Here is a 21,352-nt window from a genome sequence, read left to right on the forward strand (position 1 = left end):
GCTTGACATAAGAATACATACAGTAAGAATTCTTAAGAAAAACTGCAGGGCCTTTGTTAGTCACATTGACATGCCAGCATCCCCATGTAGAGTAAATTTAATAGTTTGCCCCAAGGATTAGAATCGTGTCATATTGGAGGTCAGTTTTACACAACGATAGTATATAGAAGGACTCTTTCAAATAAAAAAAACTATGTTTTAAGATATACCTTCCACATTAACTGAAAAATCAAGTTTGGTGTAGCCGCAATACTGGATCAAAGTTTTGCATGGGAATAAACAGGAAATATTTCTTCCAAATAGCAACTGGGTCAAGTTTAAACAGGTGAGCACTGTGGCCTATGGGCCTCTCATTTTAATATAATCAGCTTTAATGAGCACTCTGTAATTTACTTTGTCGGTATCCATCCATCTGCATAATTAAAAAAAGTATAAAAATTACCCTGGACCAGATGTGAATGAATGAAATATCAGGATACATGTACAGTCAACCCTTGTTATCTCGAAATCCATGGGACCAAGGAAAAACTTCGAGATATCTCAGGATTAGAGATATCAAGGGTAAAATACTAAAGGAATATGTGGTTGGGATTTCCAAATCACTTTGACATATCCATGGTATTTGAGAAAACAGTGTTTGAAATACCAAATATCAACTGTTACAGCATTATCTATTTTATTTTCATTAAGGAGGTAGCAACAACATTGCTTCATGAAAAATATTATTGAATATTGACCTTTTGTGTTTCAAACAAAACAGTGAAAACTGCAATGGCAATATAAGAAATATTCATTTTTAATTTTATTTCAACAAACTTGTCCAACTTCAAAAAAAAATTTTATAGTATAAACAGGATAATTCTTACTATTGATTCCTAATTTCTGATTAAATATACTGTAAATGAAAAAAAAACCCATTAAAAATTAGTAATTTTCAGCTAAGATCATTTCATTTGATTCTTCTGACATACATTACATGTACATGTATGTACATTTACAAATCACACTTCATGGGAACTGGTTTGGAAGTAGGGGTATAATACATGTATTAATTTATATAGCAATGCATATTAACTTATGCTGATCAAGGTCCATCTGTCACTTCTTTATCAATTATGATTGTCATTTCATTAACTGTTAGGGTTTTATGGATCAGCTACATGGACTAGTTGTTTACCAATGTTTCCTCCATTCATCATAGACACAAAGGCTTTTCCTGTATTTTCTAAGCCTTCCATGGTTGTCTCCCTTACCTAAAGAAACGTATACTGTAGATGCAGAATGTAAAACGGTCAGTGACAAGATCTCAGTTTGAGGACATGGCAAATCAATTAGGGATTTAAAAAGTCAAATGATCTTGACTAATACCTTTAGTTTGCCAGATAAAACTAATTCAGCAAGTTCCTTCATGGATTCTTCAAATTTCTCCACATAATTCAACACCAAGAATCTAGTTCTACAACAGCCATAAAGAAATTATTAAGATTATGAAAAAAATATTAAATCTATCTTTTCTGACTGAAATGTTACAGATAAAGTAAGTAAAGATAAGAAAACCTGCTAATGTTTTGCTCCTTTAGTCTGGATTCAATGCTTTCTGGTATGGGAGGGGGATAAGGTACATCTTTGTTATATACTGCTATCTGTCCACACAATATAACATTAGAATCCTTGTTCATCTGAAAATAATAAAAAACGTATGTGAATCCATTATTAAAACTTTCATCAGATACAGAAGGAATTAATAATTATGAAGAGGGCCAAAATGGAGCAAGGAGGGGGAAAAATGATAGCTTAGTAGGAAGGCATCTTTACAATGTCAAGGTTTTGAGATATTCATTCCTCTACACAAACCCTTGACAAAAGTTGCTATTTAAAAGTTGAGCTGGAATGCTACTATTTGATTTGTTCCTGTCAAGGATGGGGAATCAATCAAAAAACAGCCATTATAGCAGGCGAGTTTTGTTAACAAATATGACTTGTCTTTAAAATGGAAAGTTCCAGTATTGTAGGATTTGTGACTAGTTATCTCAAATAAAATATCAGAGATTTATTTTTGGTAGATCCCTCTCCTTACAATCACAAAAGATGTGCTATGGCTTTAAGCACTTGAAAACAACGAATTTGAATGAGATACTCTTATTGGTTGGTTTATAATTAACCATTACGTCATATGTAACCACAAGCCTAACTTTCAAATAGCCACTTTTGTCGAAGATTTGTGAAGAGGAACAATATCATAAAACCTTCAAACTGTGAAGATGGTTGGACGGAAATACCGGTATGTCTGATTCAATTCCTAGACCTGTGGATTGACCTTGCAAAATTTACTACATACCTCCCTTCTGTCACTTCTTTTGTTTGATTTTGTTAATGCTTAGCTACAAAGTCTGACATAAAATTTGAGGTGAGGGGAGAATTTCATATGGAAAGTCAACTACCGGTACATTCATTAATTTACCTGGCTGGTCATTTACCTGGTTGATCACAGTGCTATTCATTTATCTTGTTGATCACAGTGTTATTCATTTACCTGGTTGATCACAGTGTTATTCTGGTTGATCATAATTTTATTCATTTACCTGGTTGATCACATTGTTATTTATTTACCTGGTTGACCACAGTGTTATTTATTTACCTGGTTGACCACAGTGTTATTCATTTACCTGGTTGATCACAGTGTTATTCTGGTTGATAATAATTTTATTCATTTACCTGGTTTATCACTGTGTTACTGATTTCTCCACCCACATTATCAAAGTAAACATCGACTCCATCTGGACAGAGTGCCGACAGCCTCTCTTTGACATTCTCTGTCTTATAGTTAATGGCAGCATCAAATCCTAGTTCTTCTGTCAGGAACTTACATTTTGTGTCTGAGCCACATATTCCCACCACTCTTGTGCACCCCTCCAGTCTCCCTAGCTATGAAAAGAAAATGATGCATATTTTAAAAGAACATTCAGAGAAAGATTACTTTTTAATCTTGGAAGTAATGGCCCCGGGATCATGAAACATCTTAAGCTTAAGTCAAAATCTTTATGTTCTTTTTAGTTTTTGTAAAAGTCAATCAGAACAAAATTAAAATATTTTTCAATATTGCTCTACAAAAGTGGTGTTGTCTGCAAATTTAGAGATAAATTCAATAATTAGTAAACATTTTACAGGTGATCGAAATTTTGACTTAAGTCTAAGTTTGTTTCATGATCCTGGGGCCTGATGTAAACCCTATATCATTATAAAGTGTACAGTCATAAGTCTTTTTTTTATTTGGTGCACTTTGAAGTTAATTAAAAAGTACCGTATGTGTACTTTAAAAAGCGGGCTTCATATTTTAGTGGCTTTGGCGCAGACAACGATTTATAAACTAATTTATAAATACCACTAAGAAATCATTCATATATACAATACATGGCCCAGACTTGTGTAGCGCTAATTCATGATTATGTCAACAACTCTTTACCCAGTGACTGTGCTAAAATTTGAATACGCCAATTTATGTACACATACAGTGTCTGAGAATTTACCTGCCCAGCTATAGAACCACACGCCCCAGCAGCACCGCTTACTACCATAGTCTGGTTACAATCTGGTTTTATCCCACCTTTTTCTTTTACTCCAAGGTATGAAGTCAAACCAATCATACCCAAAACTGTGAGTGGTAGGGTTAGGTTTCCTCCCAGTAAAGATTTATCTACCTGAAATATTGTGGAAAGTAATAGGCCAATATATTTCTTCTAAATATTTGGCTTGCAGTTTGAAGATATACATACATGTAGTTAGATCTAAAATAATTGGAAAATTCTAAAAATGACATGATTTCAATTATTACATCTTAATATACTTTACACCAATGTATTCCTTTTCAGTCCTTAGCTACTACAATATTTTTTTTGCATATTACAAAGTAGGAATGGCATGTACCATAAGTTCCTCTCAATACAAACCTTCCTGAGTGGATTTTGCTCATTCTGTCTTCTTTTGAAGTAACCAACCCAAGGCCATCCATACTGACTCTCCACAATATCCCCTTGGGTAAACTCAGGGTCAGCACTCTTAATGACTTGTCCTACTCCCCCAAATCCACCTAATTCTTTACCAATCTCCCAAGGGGACAAATAATGTACTCCTGTGTCCTCATTCATTCTGCACCTCTGAAAAAAAAATCATACTTCATATCCTTACAAATTAAGTCATTCATTGATATACAAATGGAGAACTACAACATGTAATTTTGTCCACTACTAATCCAAGAAAAACAGTGTCATTCAACAAAAACTACAAATATATTTGCAATATTACACAACAACTCATTCAGACAATTCCATGGTATTCTGCATGTGAAACTTACCAGGGCAGGGTCTACTGATAAGTAAAGGGTTTTAATAAGGATTTCTCCAGGATCCGGGTCTGGGGGATAAGGACATTCTTCAAACCCAAAATTGTCCTCTGTAGGGACACCATTCACACCTGTAAAATAAAATGTAGGGTAAATAAAAAGGGTGAAACAATTATCAAGTACTTAAATAGTTTCTGAAGTACTTAAACTTAAAGACTTTATTTTGAAAATGAATTATTAAAAATGCATCAATATCCTTGAGTTGCAACCAGGACTATATAATTTATTATAAATTCTTTGAGCAAAGTCAAAAAATTTTGGGATCTAGCTTTGTCGAAGTTCGGGCTATATGGACCGTGGATATCGATCGGCCTGGGTACATAGCTCAGTAGTAGAGCACCTGACTAGTTATACAGCGGTCCTGGGTTCAATTCCAGGTCAAGCCATATATTTTCTTCATGCATTCCTCCTTTCCTACTACATTTGGTGGCCAGTGTGGGGGCCGGGTTTTGTTCAGGTTATGTGAGTCCTGACAGGGCGCCCATGAACTTTGAGGTCGAAGACTGTTTAAAAAGGGAGGAATGTAGATCGAAGTTTGGGCTATACAGACTGTGGATATTGTCCTGGGTAGTTCAGTGGTAGAGCAACTGACTAGTACCACACGGGTCCCAGGTTCGATTCCTGGTCCAGCCATATATTATTTTTCTTTATGCATTCCTCCTTTCATATTACGTACAGCTTACTGTGGACAAGGAAAACCAGATAAATCTTACTATTTCCAATGCATATTTTTTTAATTGATTAAATCGTTTTAAAAAAACAGAAAAAATAAAATTTGCATGTGCATAGATCTCTAGATTTCTCCCAAAACAGCTTATAATGCAAAGTCCAACTTCACTGAAGTCTTCAGTTAAAATTAAGATGTTCATGGTGTTTTTTCAGAAAGAAGAAAACTCAACAAATTATAATTTATATATTTTTGTTGAGCTTTTTGTATCAAGCCAAAATTTCCAACGTGTATGAATTGAAAGTACACTTACCGGGTCTTTTAACTAAAATCACATGTGCATTTGTTGACATTTTGTTCATTAGAACTCTCCTGTTAAGAGAGGTAAAAATACTAAAGATGGAAGCCAACGTGCCTCGAAAGAAATCGCGAATTGCTAAGAACAAGAAAAGGGCCTGGAGAAAGGTAGACATAACCGATGTAGAAGAATTTTTAGAGGATGAACGACTTCAAGAAAGGACTGGGTATGACTTTTTAATTTTCTTTATCATAATTATTGATCGTTTCATAACATCTTGTCACACGGTCATACTAAAATACGCCTGCCGACGCCTGCCAGGGGAAAATACGCCTGCCGAAAAAAATCTATACGCCTGCCGTGTTATTTATTGACGAAATTTATATTTTATTAGATATATTACTTTAATAGACCATTTATTTGATGTTTTACCAAACAAAAATAATTTTAAAAGAATAATTTGGAGTTTTTATTCGTATTCTAGTATGCATACACCGTACAGCACGCCTGCCGAGAAAATCTACACGCCCGCGGTGTTGTTTCACTAATTACGTATTATTTTATATAATGTATTACTTTAATAAAGTATTAGGTTGACATTTAACTGAAAACAAAACAAAGAAAGAAATATTTGATTTAATAAAATCTACACAAGAGTTTGCAGTCATATTAAAGGAGATAACTCTTACTTCACAATACTTATATATAAATAATATTTTCCGTTCGTCTTAGAAGACTAAGAATTACTTTTATATACGATGTAGTTGATGTATGTAACAAATGATTTTTTAAAATTTAAATATATGATTTTATATAATTTTGAAATTTACGTATATGTCCAAGAGCACACCTGCCGAGAAAAACTATATGCCTGCAATGTTCACGGTGTTTATTTTTATAGATTATATCATTACGCATAAAGTTAACATTTGATAAATTATGAAAATGGAAAAATAAGATATATGTTTGATTCATTTATTAATCTACATCAAAGTATATAGTAATATCAAATTTAAAAGAGATAACCTTTAATTGGCCATAAGATGGGAAGAACTGAAATATTTTATTTCAGTAGCCTGAACGTATATTATCAGTAATTCAGCATGCTCAGTGCTCTAATAATAAAATACACAAATCTTGCGAGATCAGAATTATTTTATTCATACAAGTATATGTGAAAAAAATAGTAAACTATATTGTATCACACACACACAATGAATATCTTCGATTTTTATAGAATATGCATTAATTAGACTTAAAGTTTTCACATCACAGTCCTACAATATGGTTTTCTGTTAAAGTTTGGTTGATTCAAATTAGTCTGAACATCTAGTTATGAGATCGTGATGTGACATTGTAAATACATGTTGAATTTCTTTTCACGTTTCTGGTTCTCGTTTCTGCCCCCCCCCCCCAAAAGAAACGAATCATAAACAAGGAAAGTTTCGGAAACCATTTATGAAGATATAATGTAAATTGATTCACGATACAGATTGTGTAACCAATACAACATTCTCTACAAAACTAATCTGAAGAAGAAAAAAACCACAATTAATTATTTACAGAGGCGTTTTATCGTTAAAGATATTTCAAATACATGTACATGCATGTTGATTTTCTTATTCATTTCGTCTATTTCCTTCTGTGCTAGACATATAGATGATTGTATAGGGATAGCCTAAATTATTACATTTCTCTTACCTGTAACATTTTGTATTTATTTAAATATAACTTTGTTGCATATAACCTGAAATAATAATTATACATTGATGTTAAAAAAGGACAACATTGAATATTTCAGATTCTGATTCAAAACGACTACCCGTAAAATAGTTTTTACTGACATGTGTACATGTGCTCTAAAGCCTTCGTAATTCTGTAAACGAATATAAAATCAAATACCTTAAGTTTTTTTATTAAAAAGAGGAAAAAAAGAAAGAAAAACACGAGGCACATAATCTATACACAGCAGTTCCTGTTGTCAAGCAAGAGTTATCTCCTTTAATATTGCAAACTTTCGTATCAAACGCTTATTGAATCAAAATAAATAAAATTATTTTTTGAAATTAATGTTTGGTCAAATGTTAACTTAATACTTTATAAAAGTAATATATCAAATATTGTATAATAAGAAATTATAGAGACAACACCGCGGGCGTTTAGATTTTCTCGGCAGGCGTGCTCTACGGAGTATGCAAACTTTAAAACGAATTAAAACTTCAAACTGTGCTTTTTAAATTATTTTTGTTTGGTAAAACATCAACTACATGGTCTGTAAAAGTAATATATTTAACAAAATACAAATTAATTCGATAAATAACACGGCAGGCGTATAGATTTTCTCGGCAGGCGTATTTTCCCCTGGCAGGCGTCGGCAGGCGTATTTTAGTATTACCCTTGTCACATCACGTTAACCAGAATTTACTCCGCGAAATACCTTTCATGAAAAAATTAATGTATATGACGTACTCCAGCATGATAGGAATAGTAGTATATGACCATATAAATAATAAAGATTTGCAACTGTTTGATATCTTGCGGGCCCTATTGTTTAGTATTTTTAATTCTTGAACTGTTTAATTAAGACACTATTAGCAGGTCCAGCACAATCTCTTGATTTAGCTATATAGCTTGATTTTGCTATATAGCTTTATTAAGCTATTCGGAATAGCTTGATTTAGCTATTTTATCACACTTTTTTCTTAGATGTGTTATTTTCTCAGCATGCACAAAAAGTCGCATCTTACTGCAGTGATAATATTCAACCTTGAACTCTTCTGAAAATAATGCATGTAGAAATCACTCATCAAATTGCGTCTCATAAAGAGACTTTGTACTCAAAGTTCTAAAAGTTTTGGGGCTATATAAAGCAATTGTTACAGTTACTTCTGTGATGAAATTATAAAGGAGGCCAATTATGGTCAACAAGATAATTGATTGGTAATAATTCAGTACAATGAGAAGCAATCATACTTATCCACGCCTCAACGCACACAAGGTAGTGTACAGTTACTCAAACAATGGGAATACATCTTTTGCTTAAAAGTATTCAAATGCTGCAATGTTAGAACTATCTTTGATTTCGGTTGTTGTTTTGATAACCCATAGTACATATATGAAAAGTCAAATACTTGCGACTTTTTGTCTATTTCTTACAAAAAACATTTTTCTGAAAAACTGCATATAAATAGCTTTATCAAGCTATTTTTAATAGCTTCATAAAGCTATATAGGTATTTCAAGCTATATATCTAAATCAAGAGATTGTGCTGGACCTGATTAGAATAGAATAGAATATTTGGGTAGACTTTACTTTACCGGTCCCCAGATCCGCAAGATCCGCGCGCTCATTGCACTATGACATAAGACTTACGTCACTCAACTGATTAGGGTTGGTTCTGCACATTTTTCGACTGGTTAGAGTTAGTCTTGCACCCACCTGAAAGATTAGGGTTAGTCCTTGCATAAGTTTTCGACTGATTAGGGTTAGTCTCGCATCCATCCAAGAGATTAGGGTTAGTCCTCGCACATGGGTTAGTCTAGCATGGTCTAGCATCCGCCTGGGAGATTTGGTTTAGTCCTCGCATACCATCCGAGAGATTAGGGTTAGTGCCTTGTTCTTTTAGATTAATTAAGAAATTCAGTTGCATCTGTATTTTTTGCAAGATCTTAATTCAGCTTCAACGACATCTAATTGGTTTGTTCACATGAAAAAAATGGCTAAGTACAAAAGAAACGGCACTAAGCATGCACCACACGCGCTTCATTCACAATTATTTTTTGTCTCCTTTTCACTGAATAAACAATAGTTATTACTTTTTTTTAGAGAATTAAAAACTTCGTTTAAAAACAAAGTTTTAAACTAAACCTTTAACCGTAGAATTCGATTTTGGGGTCAAAAAGGCTTAAAACCTCATATTTTTAATTTTTTTTTTATCACTCACGCGATCTCATATACTGTATACAGGGAAATTTTCGCCCTTGTTTTATTTTTGCCCCTTTCGCCCTACCCTCATTTGGGCGAATTTAAAAAGGGGCGATTTAAAGGAATACTGTATTATTTCTTAAACAAAACTATGACTGGGTGAATTTAAAACGGGGCAAACCTGTTTGCAAGTGTGAAAGGGCGAAAATAACACGGGGCGAAAATAACCCTGTATACAGTATATTGAAGTCGCCTACGGCAACACTATATTTTAGCGCATTTTTCTGGGGACCAGTAAAGTCGTTCCAAATATTTATTTAACCAATTTGGGCCCACATTGGAGCATTAAGGTGCACAATCTTCGAAATCATAGTAATAAATAACAAAATCAGAGCAAAACAAAACAATTACATCATATAATGAATTATCTTTACGATTATCAAAGATGGGAAAATAAAACTTTTTTAATCATAGTAATAAATTCTGAATTAAAATGTTATATTTTTGCAGAGACATAAGTAATAGAGATTACTTTGCAACTCTGCCATTAACATGTTTATCAACTAAAATATATGATGGTCCCAATGTTATTCCCTTTATAAGTTGTGTATTTCGATCTAAAGTTGGATTAATATTTAATAATATATGAGTGTATGTTTTGTAAGGTACATTTATTACTAAAAGCAAACCAGACAAACTTAAGAGGTCAATGATCGAAAGTTAGCGAAATGTTGCAAATATCTTATTTATGTCTCTGAGTTTAGTAAGTTTCTTTATATTTTACAAAAACAAAGGAGGAGTTTCAAATGGCATCAGGTAGCTATGGTCATTTTGCTTTTAAATATGAATGTAGAGTTTTAAAATTTTACAAATCCAAATTTTAAATAGAAATTTAAATCAATAAAGATCAGAGTTTGAAAGAAATTTGTTTAGCCTCATTGAGTCTGGCACATACTTTAGCAAACATTTTAATGGCAGAGTCGTTGTATCTCTTATATATATTACTGTAACAAGAGAATCGGCTAATGAATATAGTGTTAAAATGTTTATTATCATTTATGAAGAAAAAGTAGATTTTTGTTAATTTCATGCAAGTGTGAAGTACTATAAATAATGTCAAGAATGATAATTTTTAATTATTCATTCCTTAAAAATAATTCATAAAAATATTATTCTATCGTACGTGTCAACATGGCTATAAATGTTGTTATTTCCCTGCATAGTGGGCTGGTAGCTGAAAAGTCTGATGCAGAGCTGTTTACACTGGAAAAGAAAGCTCCATTAATTGATGAGGGTAAAGTACATTTCTTTTTCTCTATAGGGAAGGGTGATTTTATGTACAAAATTTTTATAGTCAGAACTTTGTGCTGAAATTTGTAGCAGATTTCAACTTCTTGTTCTGTATGAACTAGGGCTGGGTATCGGTTTAAAATTTCGTATTGCGATATTTGAAACTGTATTGCAATATTTTTAATAACAGTTAAATTGCTCTTTTCTTATTTTATTAACCTCCATTTATAAGCAGAGTGTATAAAACTTTTATAAATATGTTGTAACAAAAAAGTTATAGTTGATTAGACTACAGTTTGGCAATGAAATGCAACCATCAACAGAAACCTTTACCGTTTGATACTGTTTGGCACGATTGAAAACATTTCTGATATCTTAAATTTCATATTTTACTTCATAAATCTAAAGCCCAATCATTTTGTCGGTATATCAATACTGGAAAAACGTATAGCAATACAGTATTTTTGGTTAACAAATTGCAATATACCTGAATATCGATTTTATTGTGCAGCCCTAGTATAAACTAATTTCTGTACAAATATAACTTTGAAGAAAAGGGTAGGCATGTAAAGGTTAAGTACATGTAATCTCAATGCAGCTTCTTCATTGTGTGACTAGATTTGATCTGAGGATGACATACCTTGATTAAGGGAAAGGAAAACCTTTTAAAACTTTAAATATCTTTTAAAACAGCACAAATAAGATGAAAAACTTATTGTTATAATTGAATCAAGTTGGCAACACCACAATGTGAAAGATTTTAAGCTCCAGACTGAATTAAATCAGTGCATGCTCTGTTTTGTCACTTGGTATTTTAAAATACAGTCAAACCTTATTTTCTTGAACTCAATGGGACTGAAAAAAATACTATGAGATATCCGAGGATTTTAGATATCCAGGGTAAAATATTTAAAAAATAAGTGGTTGGGACGTCTAAATCACCTAGACATATCCATGGTATTTGAGATGTCAGTGTTCGAGATACCGAAATTCAGCTGTATTCCAAAACAAAGAAATTCTTCTAAATGCAGTAACAGATTTATTTTAATTTGTAAACATCTCTGAATAAAAAGGAGGTCTTTGTAATTTTATACCTTGAATGGTTGTAAAATGAATTGAATTTACATTTTTCTGTCTTTCAGAGGAACCAGTTCCGAAGAAGAAAAGGAGAAAGGAACCCAAGGAGTTAAAATGTTATTCCCATCTTCTACCAGATCCCAAAATTAAGTTAGCACGCAAGTAAGTCAGCTATTTCAAGTTTCAAGTTGACACAATATATCATGGTGATAACAAATGTGAAAGTCATGCATACAAGAAAATTAATTTTTTCACATAGTACTAGAAAATGACAATTTTTTTTAGAGTACAGTTTTCCATGAAAAAATTACCTGGTATTTTAAATTTTTCAACTGTCATTCTTCATTTTTCATCTGACAACCTCACAGACCACAACCTGTTAGGAATATCAGAGATAAAAGACCTCCACATGTGAAAGAGAAGTTAAACAGTGGTGTAAAAACCCAGAAAGAGATCAGAGCAGAGGAACAGAGAAAACTAGTCAAAGAGAGGAAACAGAAGAAGGACAGAACTAAGGGCTCCATACAGGTGGCTTCTTATGATCTGTGGGGAGGTGAGTGGTAGCTTCTTATGATTTGTGGGGAGGTAGTGGTGGCTTCTTGTTATCTGAGAGGAGGTGAGTGGTGGCCTCTTATGATCTGTGGGGAGGTGATTAGTGGCTTCTTATGATTTGTGGGGAGGTAGTGGTGGCTTCTTATTATCTGTGGGGAGGTGAGTGGTGGCCTCTTATTATCTGTGGGGAGGTGAGTAGTGGCTTCTTATGATTTGTGGGGAGGTAGTGGTGGCTTCTTATTATCTGTGGGGAGGTGAGTGGTGGCCTCTTATTATCTGTGGGGAGGTGAGTAGTGGCTTCTTATGATTTGTGGGGAGGTAGTGGTGGCTTCTTATTATCTGTGGGGAGGTGAGTAGTGGCTTCTTATGATTTGTGGGGAGGTAAGTGGTGGCTTCTTATTATCTGTGGGGAGTGAGTGGTGGCTTCTTATTTTGTGGGGAGTGAGTGGTGGCTTGTCAGGATCCGTGGGGAGATGAGTGAAGGTCTTTCTAAAATCATTTATTTCCATTCATTGTCAGTGAAATAAATCAGAGTTGAATTTTTGATACATTTTTAATGAAAAATAATAGTTTTGATCCTTGAATGATTGCTCAGATATACATGTGCATATACAGTAAATCTTGGTTATAGCAAAGTCCCGGGGACCTGTGAATTTACTTCCCTTTATCTGTAATTTATAATATTTGTAGAATGAATTTGTTAAAATATATATAGTGAATTCACAACATATATGTTTTCCTTCAAATATGACTACCATATATGTTAGGGAAGCATTAAGTACAAAACATATCTTGTATACCGGTAACTTAAGTTTTTTGATGGTTTGAATTTCATTTATAAATACTTAACAATAAAATAAAGTCAATTCAATATTTAAAATTTTTAGTTCTTTAGTAGTTCGCTATAAAAGATGTGAACATCATTATTTTTAACCTTTACAGGACAAAAATTATTTGCTATATCTGTAAATTCATTATATCAGAGTTGGTGTTTTACAAAGAATTATAAAGAATTTTGCTGGGGATCCCAAAAAAACTCTGCTATATCCATGGATTTCGCTATATCCGTATTTGTACTAAACAAGTTTTACTGTATTGATTTATGTGTTGAAGTATATGACTTTTCTTTTCCTTCTCAGTGTCTTAATAATTTGATAATTTGGAATTCTCAAAAAAAAAAAAAAAAAAAAAAGTTAAGGTATTTCCATCCTCTTATGATGTCATAGGTTTCTGCAAAAAAGTATCATTAATTTAAAGGCATACCCAATAGAACAATATCTTTTGGAAGAATGCTTTTTAACAGGTGTAATGATAAATATTGTTAAGTAAAAGAATTTAAAAAATACATATTTTCAATATTTAATCAATTATTCAATCTTTAAAAAATGTTGACAAGGGCAATAACTCTTTCTCAGGTATCTTCATTCAGGCATTTTCTTTATTGTACTTCTAATGTAAAATAATTTCCCTGATATTCACGATTCAAAAGTATCTTATAAGTAGTAAGTATTTCGGAACTTTCAGCATCAGAATTATGCATTTGAACCAGTTTTTACATAATTTTTTATAATACTGTTTACAAAACAGGTACATTTTTTTTTATTTTGACATATACTTCTGTTTAATTATGTCTCCCATTTTAAATGATATGGCAAACCTATACATTTTTTGCTATAATTGGTAAATTTAAACTATATTAAATGAAAATAGATGCAGTTTTTGTACTTTAAACCATTAAAATTGTGAGGGTGGAAAGACCTTAAATGTTTTCTGTGAAAGGAGAGCATTTGATTATTGATTTCTATGTAAACAGTACATGTGCTTGTGCTTAGAATTTTTTTTTTTTGGTCATTATGCAGATGAACCAGAGAAAAAAGAAGATCCTTTTGCTAAACCACCAGTAAAAGTTAGTATTTTGTATAATTCTTTGCCAATATAATGCAGAAATACAGACACAATATCATAGATCAATGAACTAACATAATGAAAATACGAGTACATGTATCTTTGGGAAATATTTTATTGTTAACAATTAAGATTGTACATGTAATCAGTTGTAAAGTTTGTTCACATGCTATTTATTCATCACAGAGACCTAAAAGAAAAGCCACCTCAGATTTACCAGCAGTCCAAGTTCCCCCTTCAGGTGCCTCCTATAATCCAGATTATGAGGATTATCAGGTAATTTCTGGGGCCTCTTAAAATCAAGACTATGACGAAAATCAGCTGATTTTATGTCCCCCTCCCCCCCTCCCCCCCCCCCATTTTGGGGCCTCTGACAATCCAGGTTATGAGAATTTTTAGCCCCCCATCCCAGGGCCTCTTATAAGCCAAATTGCAAGGACTGTTGGTTAATTCCAAGGAAATAACATGAAATTGCAAGTATTCAACCTAGTTTAAAGTTAAAATAAGTAATAAGTTGTGTTAAAGGTGCAAGTACAGTTAGTGCTACATTCATACAATGTCTTCATGTGCATTTGAAACACATACATACGGTGAGATTTCATTTTAGAAAATTAGCAGAAAAAAATTGGCTCATTTTTTTTCTTTCAATAAGCTGTGTATTTTGCAGCTTTTTATCATTTTAGCTGTATACAGTCCTTAAGAAATTATGTTTTGTTTTCAGGAACTGTTATTAAAAGCTCATGAGATAGAAGAAAAGAAGCTAGAGAAGGAGCTAAAGTTACAGAAATTTGTAAGGGAGATTCAGAACGTGGACACAAAAACTTTGGAGGTATGTCTGATAATCTGGATCTCTGATGAACTTTGACGCATACTCACTTTAATCAGCAGCCCTTTCTATGATGGGATTTCTACTTTTGTTCAGGACTCTGTAGCATGTTTTTACAAAATATTCTTAAAATTAATGCACCTACTGAAAGTTTGACTTGATATAACAATATTATTGAAACTTACTGACATGCTCTTTGATTTCTTGAAATAAAAAGTATTAAATTTGTAATTGCAAAATTGGGTTTTGTTTTGCAAACATGCCCATTTTTATGTCTTATTTTATGTTTCATATGTGAGTCAGGATCAAAACAGTTACGATTCTAGTCTTAGACATAATATGTATTATGAAACTGGAACCAAGTCTTTGAAGGTTTTTAATTGTCTTTGAAGAATCTGAAAACGTACATACCGTAAATAAGCATAATCTTCTTCATCAATTGGTTAGCTAAACAAAAATTAGTGCAATTGAGACCAAGTTTCTGTATGTATTAGTTTAAATCATATATCAGCATTTATTAACTATTTGAATTAGCATCATTGGAAATCCAAAGTAGGACTCGCTTTTCTTACGTCAGAGAAGCGAGACTGACTGCAGGTTTATGGCAATGTTGAATTAGTGGACAAAGTGCAGGGTTAAAGGTGCTAAAATATGATTGTGGCTAAAATAAGTACATTTTAGTAGTACATGTTGATTTCTCACATAGAAAACATGGCTGTCAGAAATGTCAGAGGGGCTGAAAAACCACGAAGTTGAGAATGAGCAGGATGAAGGAGACGCAATAAACACAGAGGACTCAGATAGAATTTCCGTTAATCCTCCCGTCCGTCGTGAATCCAAGAAAACGAAAACTCAGAGGAATAAAGAGAAAAGGAAAAAAAATCTGGTTTGTATTGAATGCAACAAAGTTCATGTATTTTATCTCTCCTCCAATGAAAACTTCTTGTTTTTATACATGCATGTATGTTTCAAAAATGAACTTAGACATCAGTTTCTGGTTTCTGTTGAAGAAACATGTTTAAAAAGAGAAACTCAAATAGATTAATATTTTTTTGCATACTTTACTTTCAGGAGAAGTTAAAAGCTCAGGAAAAATCAGAAAAAACAAAAGCAAATGAAATTTTCAGGTAGCAATTATATTTGGCAAATTCTTTGAACAAAACTGTATAACTTATAAAGCAGTAAATGATCTGAGAAAAATGGTAGATTGTATTGCTTTGCAAATCAGCATATGTATTTTGATTTTTACAGTGAATCTGTAAAAATCTCAATTTTTAAGAAACCATGTAAAAAGATGTATTCCTAGAGGGAGAATTTTTTAATCTTTGGTTTGTTCTTTAGATTAAAGACCATGAAGGCAGAAATAGATGAAAGAGAGGCTGATCTGCAGAGAAGAAAACAAGTAAGGAGGCAGAAATGGCAAGCACAAGGGCTGAAAACCAGGAAGCTTGGCAGACTCAAGTATCCTTCTATCAACAGTTCTTTTGCTCCAGGGGATGGCATTTTAATTAGATTTTTATTTAAAAAAAATTCTGTGAAATAATATTCTGCAGACACGCTTCCGCATCAATATCACAAAAGGACGAATATCACGTGACGTCCTGCCAGCCAATGAAAATTACGAAAATAATCATCTTACATAATATTGTCCCTTATTAATATGGAATCATCCAAAGTTGTTTTATTCTATGTTTTTCCAGATATAAATATGCATTACCATGTGTTCAAATGTAATACATGTATTAACTCTATATGTATCCCAACATTCAAGAAAAAAAATTATGGTTATTTCATAAATATACAATTTTAACTATTCCATATTTTTTTCATTTGAATATATTTGACTTCAAAAGCCCTAGTATGCATGCATATTGTGTATTGAATATTTTGGTGATAGACAAAGGGTGTGAGGTCCTCTCATCACATTGTATTGGCTGATATGTACTGATACACACATTGAGATTATACTGAGATTATATTGGCTGATACATGCTGATATACACATTGAGATTGTATTGGCTGATACATGCTGATACACAAATTGAGATTGTATTGGCTGATACACAGATTGAGATTGTATTGGCTGATACATGCCGATACAGACATTGAGATTGTATTGGCTGATACATGCTGATTCACACATTGAGATTGAATTGGCTGATACATGCTGATTCAGATAAGGGAGATCACTGTGTTGCTCTGCCTTAACATTATAAAGATTTGAGGAGCCATTGTTAGAAATAAAACTGAGTGATGAGTTAGAGGGATCTCTACGAAGACTCAAGGTAAAAGATATTTATAGTACCTAGTACATGTATCATTATTACATGTCATATAAGTACTGTAAGAATTCTTTAGAGTTCTGTTTTAGCTACAAAGGTTAAATATTAAGCTGTATTAAATACATTGTATTTGTTCTCAAGAGAGTATCTTGTCTGCTATTTATACATTTTTATAGATTTTTAAATCTCCTAACTATAGATGAACTTTTTATCAGCGCTATTTTTCATGTAATATTATTTTTGTTCACTGAATCCATGATCAGTGGCCCTTTGAAAAATTGGTGTATTTTGAAAATATGTAGGATTTATATATAAATGGATGTACATGTAAATGAAATGTTTAATTTTGTAAGTGTACCTTGTTTTGATTTGAATTTAACAATCAACTAAAGGATATTATAATGCTTATTTTTGTAGCCAGAGGGAAACTTGTTTGTTGATAGAATGAAGAGCCTTGAAAAGAGAAACATAATGGAGCCTAGACAAGAAGCCAAGTAAGCAAGAATTTGTTGATGTTTGTAGAAACTCAGAGATTTGACTCTGCTAATTATTTCTGGTGGCTGTTTTTCTGATATTTAGAGAAAATATAAAGTTTGTTGTTTTTTTTTAAACAAACTGTAGTTTGAGTATGTATGATTATTTTGTAGGAAATACAGAAAGTATAAAAGGAAGACAGTTATTAAAAGAAGTCACAAAGTGTAAGTATTTTTTAGGATGATAATTTCTCTTTATTTAGTCTGAAAAACTGTAAAATTAGTATTATGGATTATGGCACTAGATACATTAATTTTTTTTCTCTTTTTAGATGATGGAAGATGTCCCAGCTGTTACATTTGTTGATTTATTAAACTCTTTTATTCAATCAAGAATAGTCTTTGTTTTGTTTACTGGTACATAACTAAGTAAAGTCATAAAAGTCACAGAGGCTGTTGTCAACATCTTGAAGTTTATATGTTTATCATGCCTTATCATTATTGATATGACTGAACATCAGACTAAGAATCATTTTTAGATCAGGTGCATCTGTCTGTCCACCTATAAACCATCATCATTTTCAACTTCTTCAAAACCACGGGCCAATTTCAAGCAACTAGCCACAAAGCTTGGGTGACAAGGATTCAGATTTGTTCACATGAAGGGCCATGCTCATGTTTGTTTCTTTAAACTAGTATCTCGTATGATTTTTGTCGTAGTGATTTTGCAGTCCCAACTACTTTAACCCTCGTTATCTTGAATTCTTGATTTATCCCATGTTTACCCTTTTATCCTGTGGATATCACTCATTGGATATATTTTTCATATCCCACTGCTGTGATGTCACAATGGGTTTTGTGTGAGATTGATGAAGTGGATTCCTATATAACCAGAAGTCTCTGATGAGACTGTAGCTCTACTGGTCTGTTTGTATAACAAAAGAAAAGTAGCACTTGGATTTGAAACATTGCAACATGCAACAATAAATAGAATTATGTATCTTAATGTAGTCTACTTCTGTGCCAAGTTATATTGAAATCAAATGAAAACTGTAGGAGGAGTAGCGTTTTGAAAGTATTTCACGGAAATTTCTATTTTTAGTAACCATGATAACACCATTCACCCAAATAAAAAAAAACAGAAATACATATTATGTATCGTAGTGTATTCTAACTGTGTGCCAAATTAGATTGAAATCAGACCAAAATTGTAGGAGGAGTAGCGTTTAATGGGAATTTCACAAAAATTTCTACTTTAAGTAACCATGGCAACACTGTTCATCGAATTCAAAAACCAATCCAATAAATTATGTATCTTAGTATAGTCTCCTTGTATGCCTAATTATATTAAAAGCAGACTAAAACTGTAGCAGGAGTAGTGTTTTAAAGGGATTTCACAGAAATTTCTATTTTTAGTAACCATGGCAACACCGTCCATCGAAATCAAAAACCGATGCACTAAATTATGTATCTTAGTGTAGTCTACCTGTGTGCCAAGTTATATTGAAATTGGACAAAAACTGTAGGAGAAGTAGCGTTTTAAAGGAATTTCACAGAAATTTCTATTTTTAGTAACCATGGCAACACCGTCCATCAAAATCAAAAACCGATGCACTAAATTATGTATCTTAGTGTAGTCTACTTGTGTGCCAAGTTATATTGAAATCGGATCAAAACTGTAGGAGGAGTAGCGTTTTAAAGGAATTTCACAAAAATTTCTATTTTTGGTAACCATGGCAACACCGTCCATCAAAATCAAAAACCGATGCACTAAATTATGTATCTTAGTGTTGTCTACTTGTGTGCCAAGTTATATTGAAATCGGACCAAAACTGTAGGAGGAGTAGCGTTTTAAAGGAATTTCACAGAAATTTCTATTTTTAGTAACCATGGCAACACCGTCCATCGAAATCAAAAACCGATGCACTAAATTATGTATCTTAGTGTAGTCTACTTGTGTGCCAAGTTGTATTGAAATCGGACCAAAACTGTAGGAGGAGTAGCGTTTTGAAAAATTGTTTACAGACAGACGGACAGACAGACAGACAGACAGACAGACAGACAGACAGACAGACGGACGGACGACGGACACCTTACTATCGCATAAGCTCTTCTGGTCTCTGACCAGTAGAGCTAAAAACTGTGTAAAATACTAATAATGATATATAAACCATGGGATAAAAAGAATCTCTCATGATTTGTAGTTCAATATGATTTTTGTCCAACTTCAAATCATGGAAGATCCTATATCTATCTTAAAGTTTAATCTCAGTCCCCTCAAGTTTGAGATAATGAGGTTTGACTGTATTTAAGTATTAGTAAACATTTGGTGGCATCTTTAAAAAATCTTCTCTAGACCCACTGGGCCAGAAAAAATAAAACAAAGGTTTCTGACATATTGTAGATTCAAATTTATCCAAATCATGGCCCCCAGGGGTGGGGGTGGTCACAATAGTTGAAAGTTTTACTTGGGAATACATAGAAAAATCTGAAAAAGTATTTTAAGTATTGTTCTCAAGAACAGCCTATCCATGACTGATGATAATAATATATGACATCCAGGTAGTGCAGAATCAAGTTTGTTCAAATCGTGACCCCTTGGGTAGGGTTGAAGCACAGTAGGGATATACATTTTACATTGGAATATATAGGAAACAATCATTAAAAAATCTCATCCTGAAGAACAAATGGTTCTGGTTAATCATATAAATATGCAAGCATCCTTAGGAATTGCAGAGCAAGAAATTTGAATCAGGTCCCCTAAAAAAAAGGGGGGGGTTAAAAGGAATAAACGTATAGGGAAAAGGTTAAAAAAAAATTTCAAAAGAACTACTAGACCATGATTTCTGGTATTCATTATTAATTTGTAATCATCCTCAAGTAGTGCAGTCATTCGAATTATGCACCCAGGCATTAGAGTGGGGACACAAAAATCAAAATTTTTCATAGGTATTTTAAAAATCTTTTTCTTGGGAACAGCAGGACCAATGTGACTCAGGTGATGTGGTGGCCTGTGAGCTTCTTGTTCGCAATTGAGAACAAGATTTTTATCTAGCTCACAGAGGAATTTAATAAGTTAATAATATATCAATACAACACATTTCAAAATTTATGAACAAGCTGGGGTACTGCAGTGTTTTACAAACATCTGATTAAGGTTTCCCTAGCCAATAAAATAATGAATATTACACATGATCTCAGATTTTTTAAAATCATTTATTCTATGTACTTTAACATAAGTATATAAATAAAACATACAGATGTTCATCAATTACAAAAATAACAAAAAATGAAAAAAAAATCAACCATACTGAGGAAATGAAACATAAAGTGTTACTGTTAACAAAACCATATGAAAGGGAAATCTTTCAGATCTATTGATTTTACAATATCATAATACACTTGTAATATACCTGTATAAATATAAAGTTGAGCATTTGACATGCACCTTACTTCTTGTAAATTGTGACAAGTTTTACTATCTATTTCCAAGGGGGAAAAAAATCACCAATTGCAATTTATGAGCAGCCCATTTTAGTGATTTGGGTTTCTGTATTGCACTCCAAAAGTTTTCACCGTAATGCTTTATACTTGAGCCTATAGACACCAGGGGCCCGTTTTACAAAAGAACTTACGACTAAGACCAAAAATTAATTCTG

At 32.7% G+C, this 21,352-nt stretch overlaps 2 protein-coding genes across 2 annotated transcripts; one reads left to right on the forward strand and one right to left on the reverse strand.

The window, feature by feature from the left end:
• Positions 1-824: 824 nt before the first annotated feature.
• LOC133182978 (prostaglandin reductase 2-like) lies at positions 825-5,419 on the reverse strand. The gene is made up of 8 exons (XM_061317883.1): positions 5,380-5,419; positions 4,352-4,470; positions 3,948-4,154; positions 3,528-3,698; positions 2,716-2,925; positions 1,558-1,679; positions 1,369-1,456; positions 825-1,253 (listed from the first exon to the last, which is right to left on the reverse strand). Exons 1-8 carry the CDS (start codon positions 5,417-5,419, stop codon positions 1,146-1,148), a joined length of 1,065 nt encoding a protein of 354 aa, XP_061173867.1. The 3' UTR covers positions 825-1,145.
• A 9-nt stretch (positions 5,420-5,428) lies between these two features.
• Positions 5,429-18,044, forward strand: LOC133182977 (ribosome biogenesis protein NOP53-like). The gene is made up of 14 exons (XM_061317882.1): positions 5,429-5,590; positions 10,512-10,582; positions 11,721-11,817; positions 12,024-12,208; positions 14,067-14,113; positions 14,299-14,388; positions 14,834-14,941; positions 15,645-15,824; positions 16,010-16,065; positions 16,280-16,399; positions 17,157-17,223; positions 17,638-17,714; positions 17,868-17,918; positions 18,026-18,044. The coding sequence occupies exons 1-14, from the start codon at positions 5,466-5,468 to the stop codon at positions 18,027-18,029; spliced, it is 1,278 nt and encodes a 425-aa protein (XP_061173866.1). The 5' UTR covers positions 5,429-5,465; the 3' UTR covers positions 18,030-18,044.
• The last annotated feature ends 3,308 nt before the right edge of the window (positions 18,045-21,352 follow it).

The sequence above is a fragment of the Saccostrea echinata genome, unplaced genomic scaffold, assembly GCF_033153115.1.
Source record: "Saccostrea echinata isolate AGI-Se365-2 ecotype Australia unplaced genomic scaffold, CSIRO_AGI_Sech_v1 ptg000009l, whole genome shotgun sequence".
NCBI classification, from domain to species: domain Eukaryota; kingdom Metazoa; phylum Mollusca; class Bivalvia; order Ostreida; family Ostreidae; genus Saccostrea; species Saccostrea echinata.

What these genes read in the sequence shown, in the direction of transcription:
- LOC133182978 (XM_061317883.1), bottom strand. Translation starts at nt 5,419, where the DNA reads ATGTCAACAAATGCACATGTGATTTTAGTTAAAAGACCCG. An exon ending in AAGGAGCAAAACATTAGCAG is followed by an intron (nt 1,457 to 1,557) that starts GTTTTCTTATCT and finishes TGGCTGTTGTAG; the next exon opens with AACTAGATTCTTGGTGTTGA. An exon ending in TTTTATCTGGCAAACTAAAG is followed by an intron (nt 1,254 to 1,368) that starts GTATTAGTCAAG and finishes ACGTTTCTTTAG; the next exon opens with GTAAGGGAGACAACCATGGA.
- LOC133182977 (XM_061317882.1), top strand. Translation starts at nt 5,466, where the DNA reads ATGGAAGCCAACGTGCCTCGAAAGAAATCGCGAATTGCTAAGAACAAG. An exon ending in AGAAAAGGAAAAAAAATCTG is followed by an intron (nt 15,825 to 16,009) that starts GTTTGTATTGAA and finishes CTTTACTTTCAG; the next exon opens with GAGAAGTTAAAAGCTCAGGA. An exon ending in GATCTCTACGAAGACTCAAG is followed by an intron (nt 17,224 to 17,637) that starts GTAAAAGATATT and finishes TTATTTTTGTAG; the next exon opens with CCAGAGGGAAACTTGTTTGT.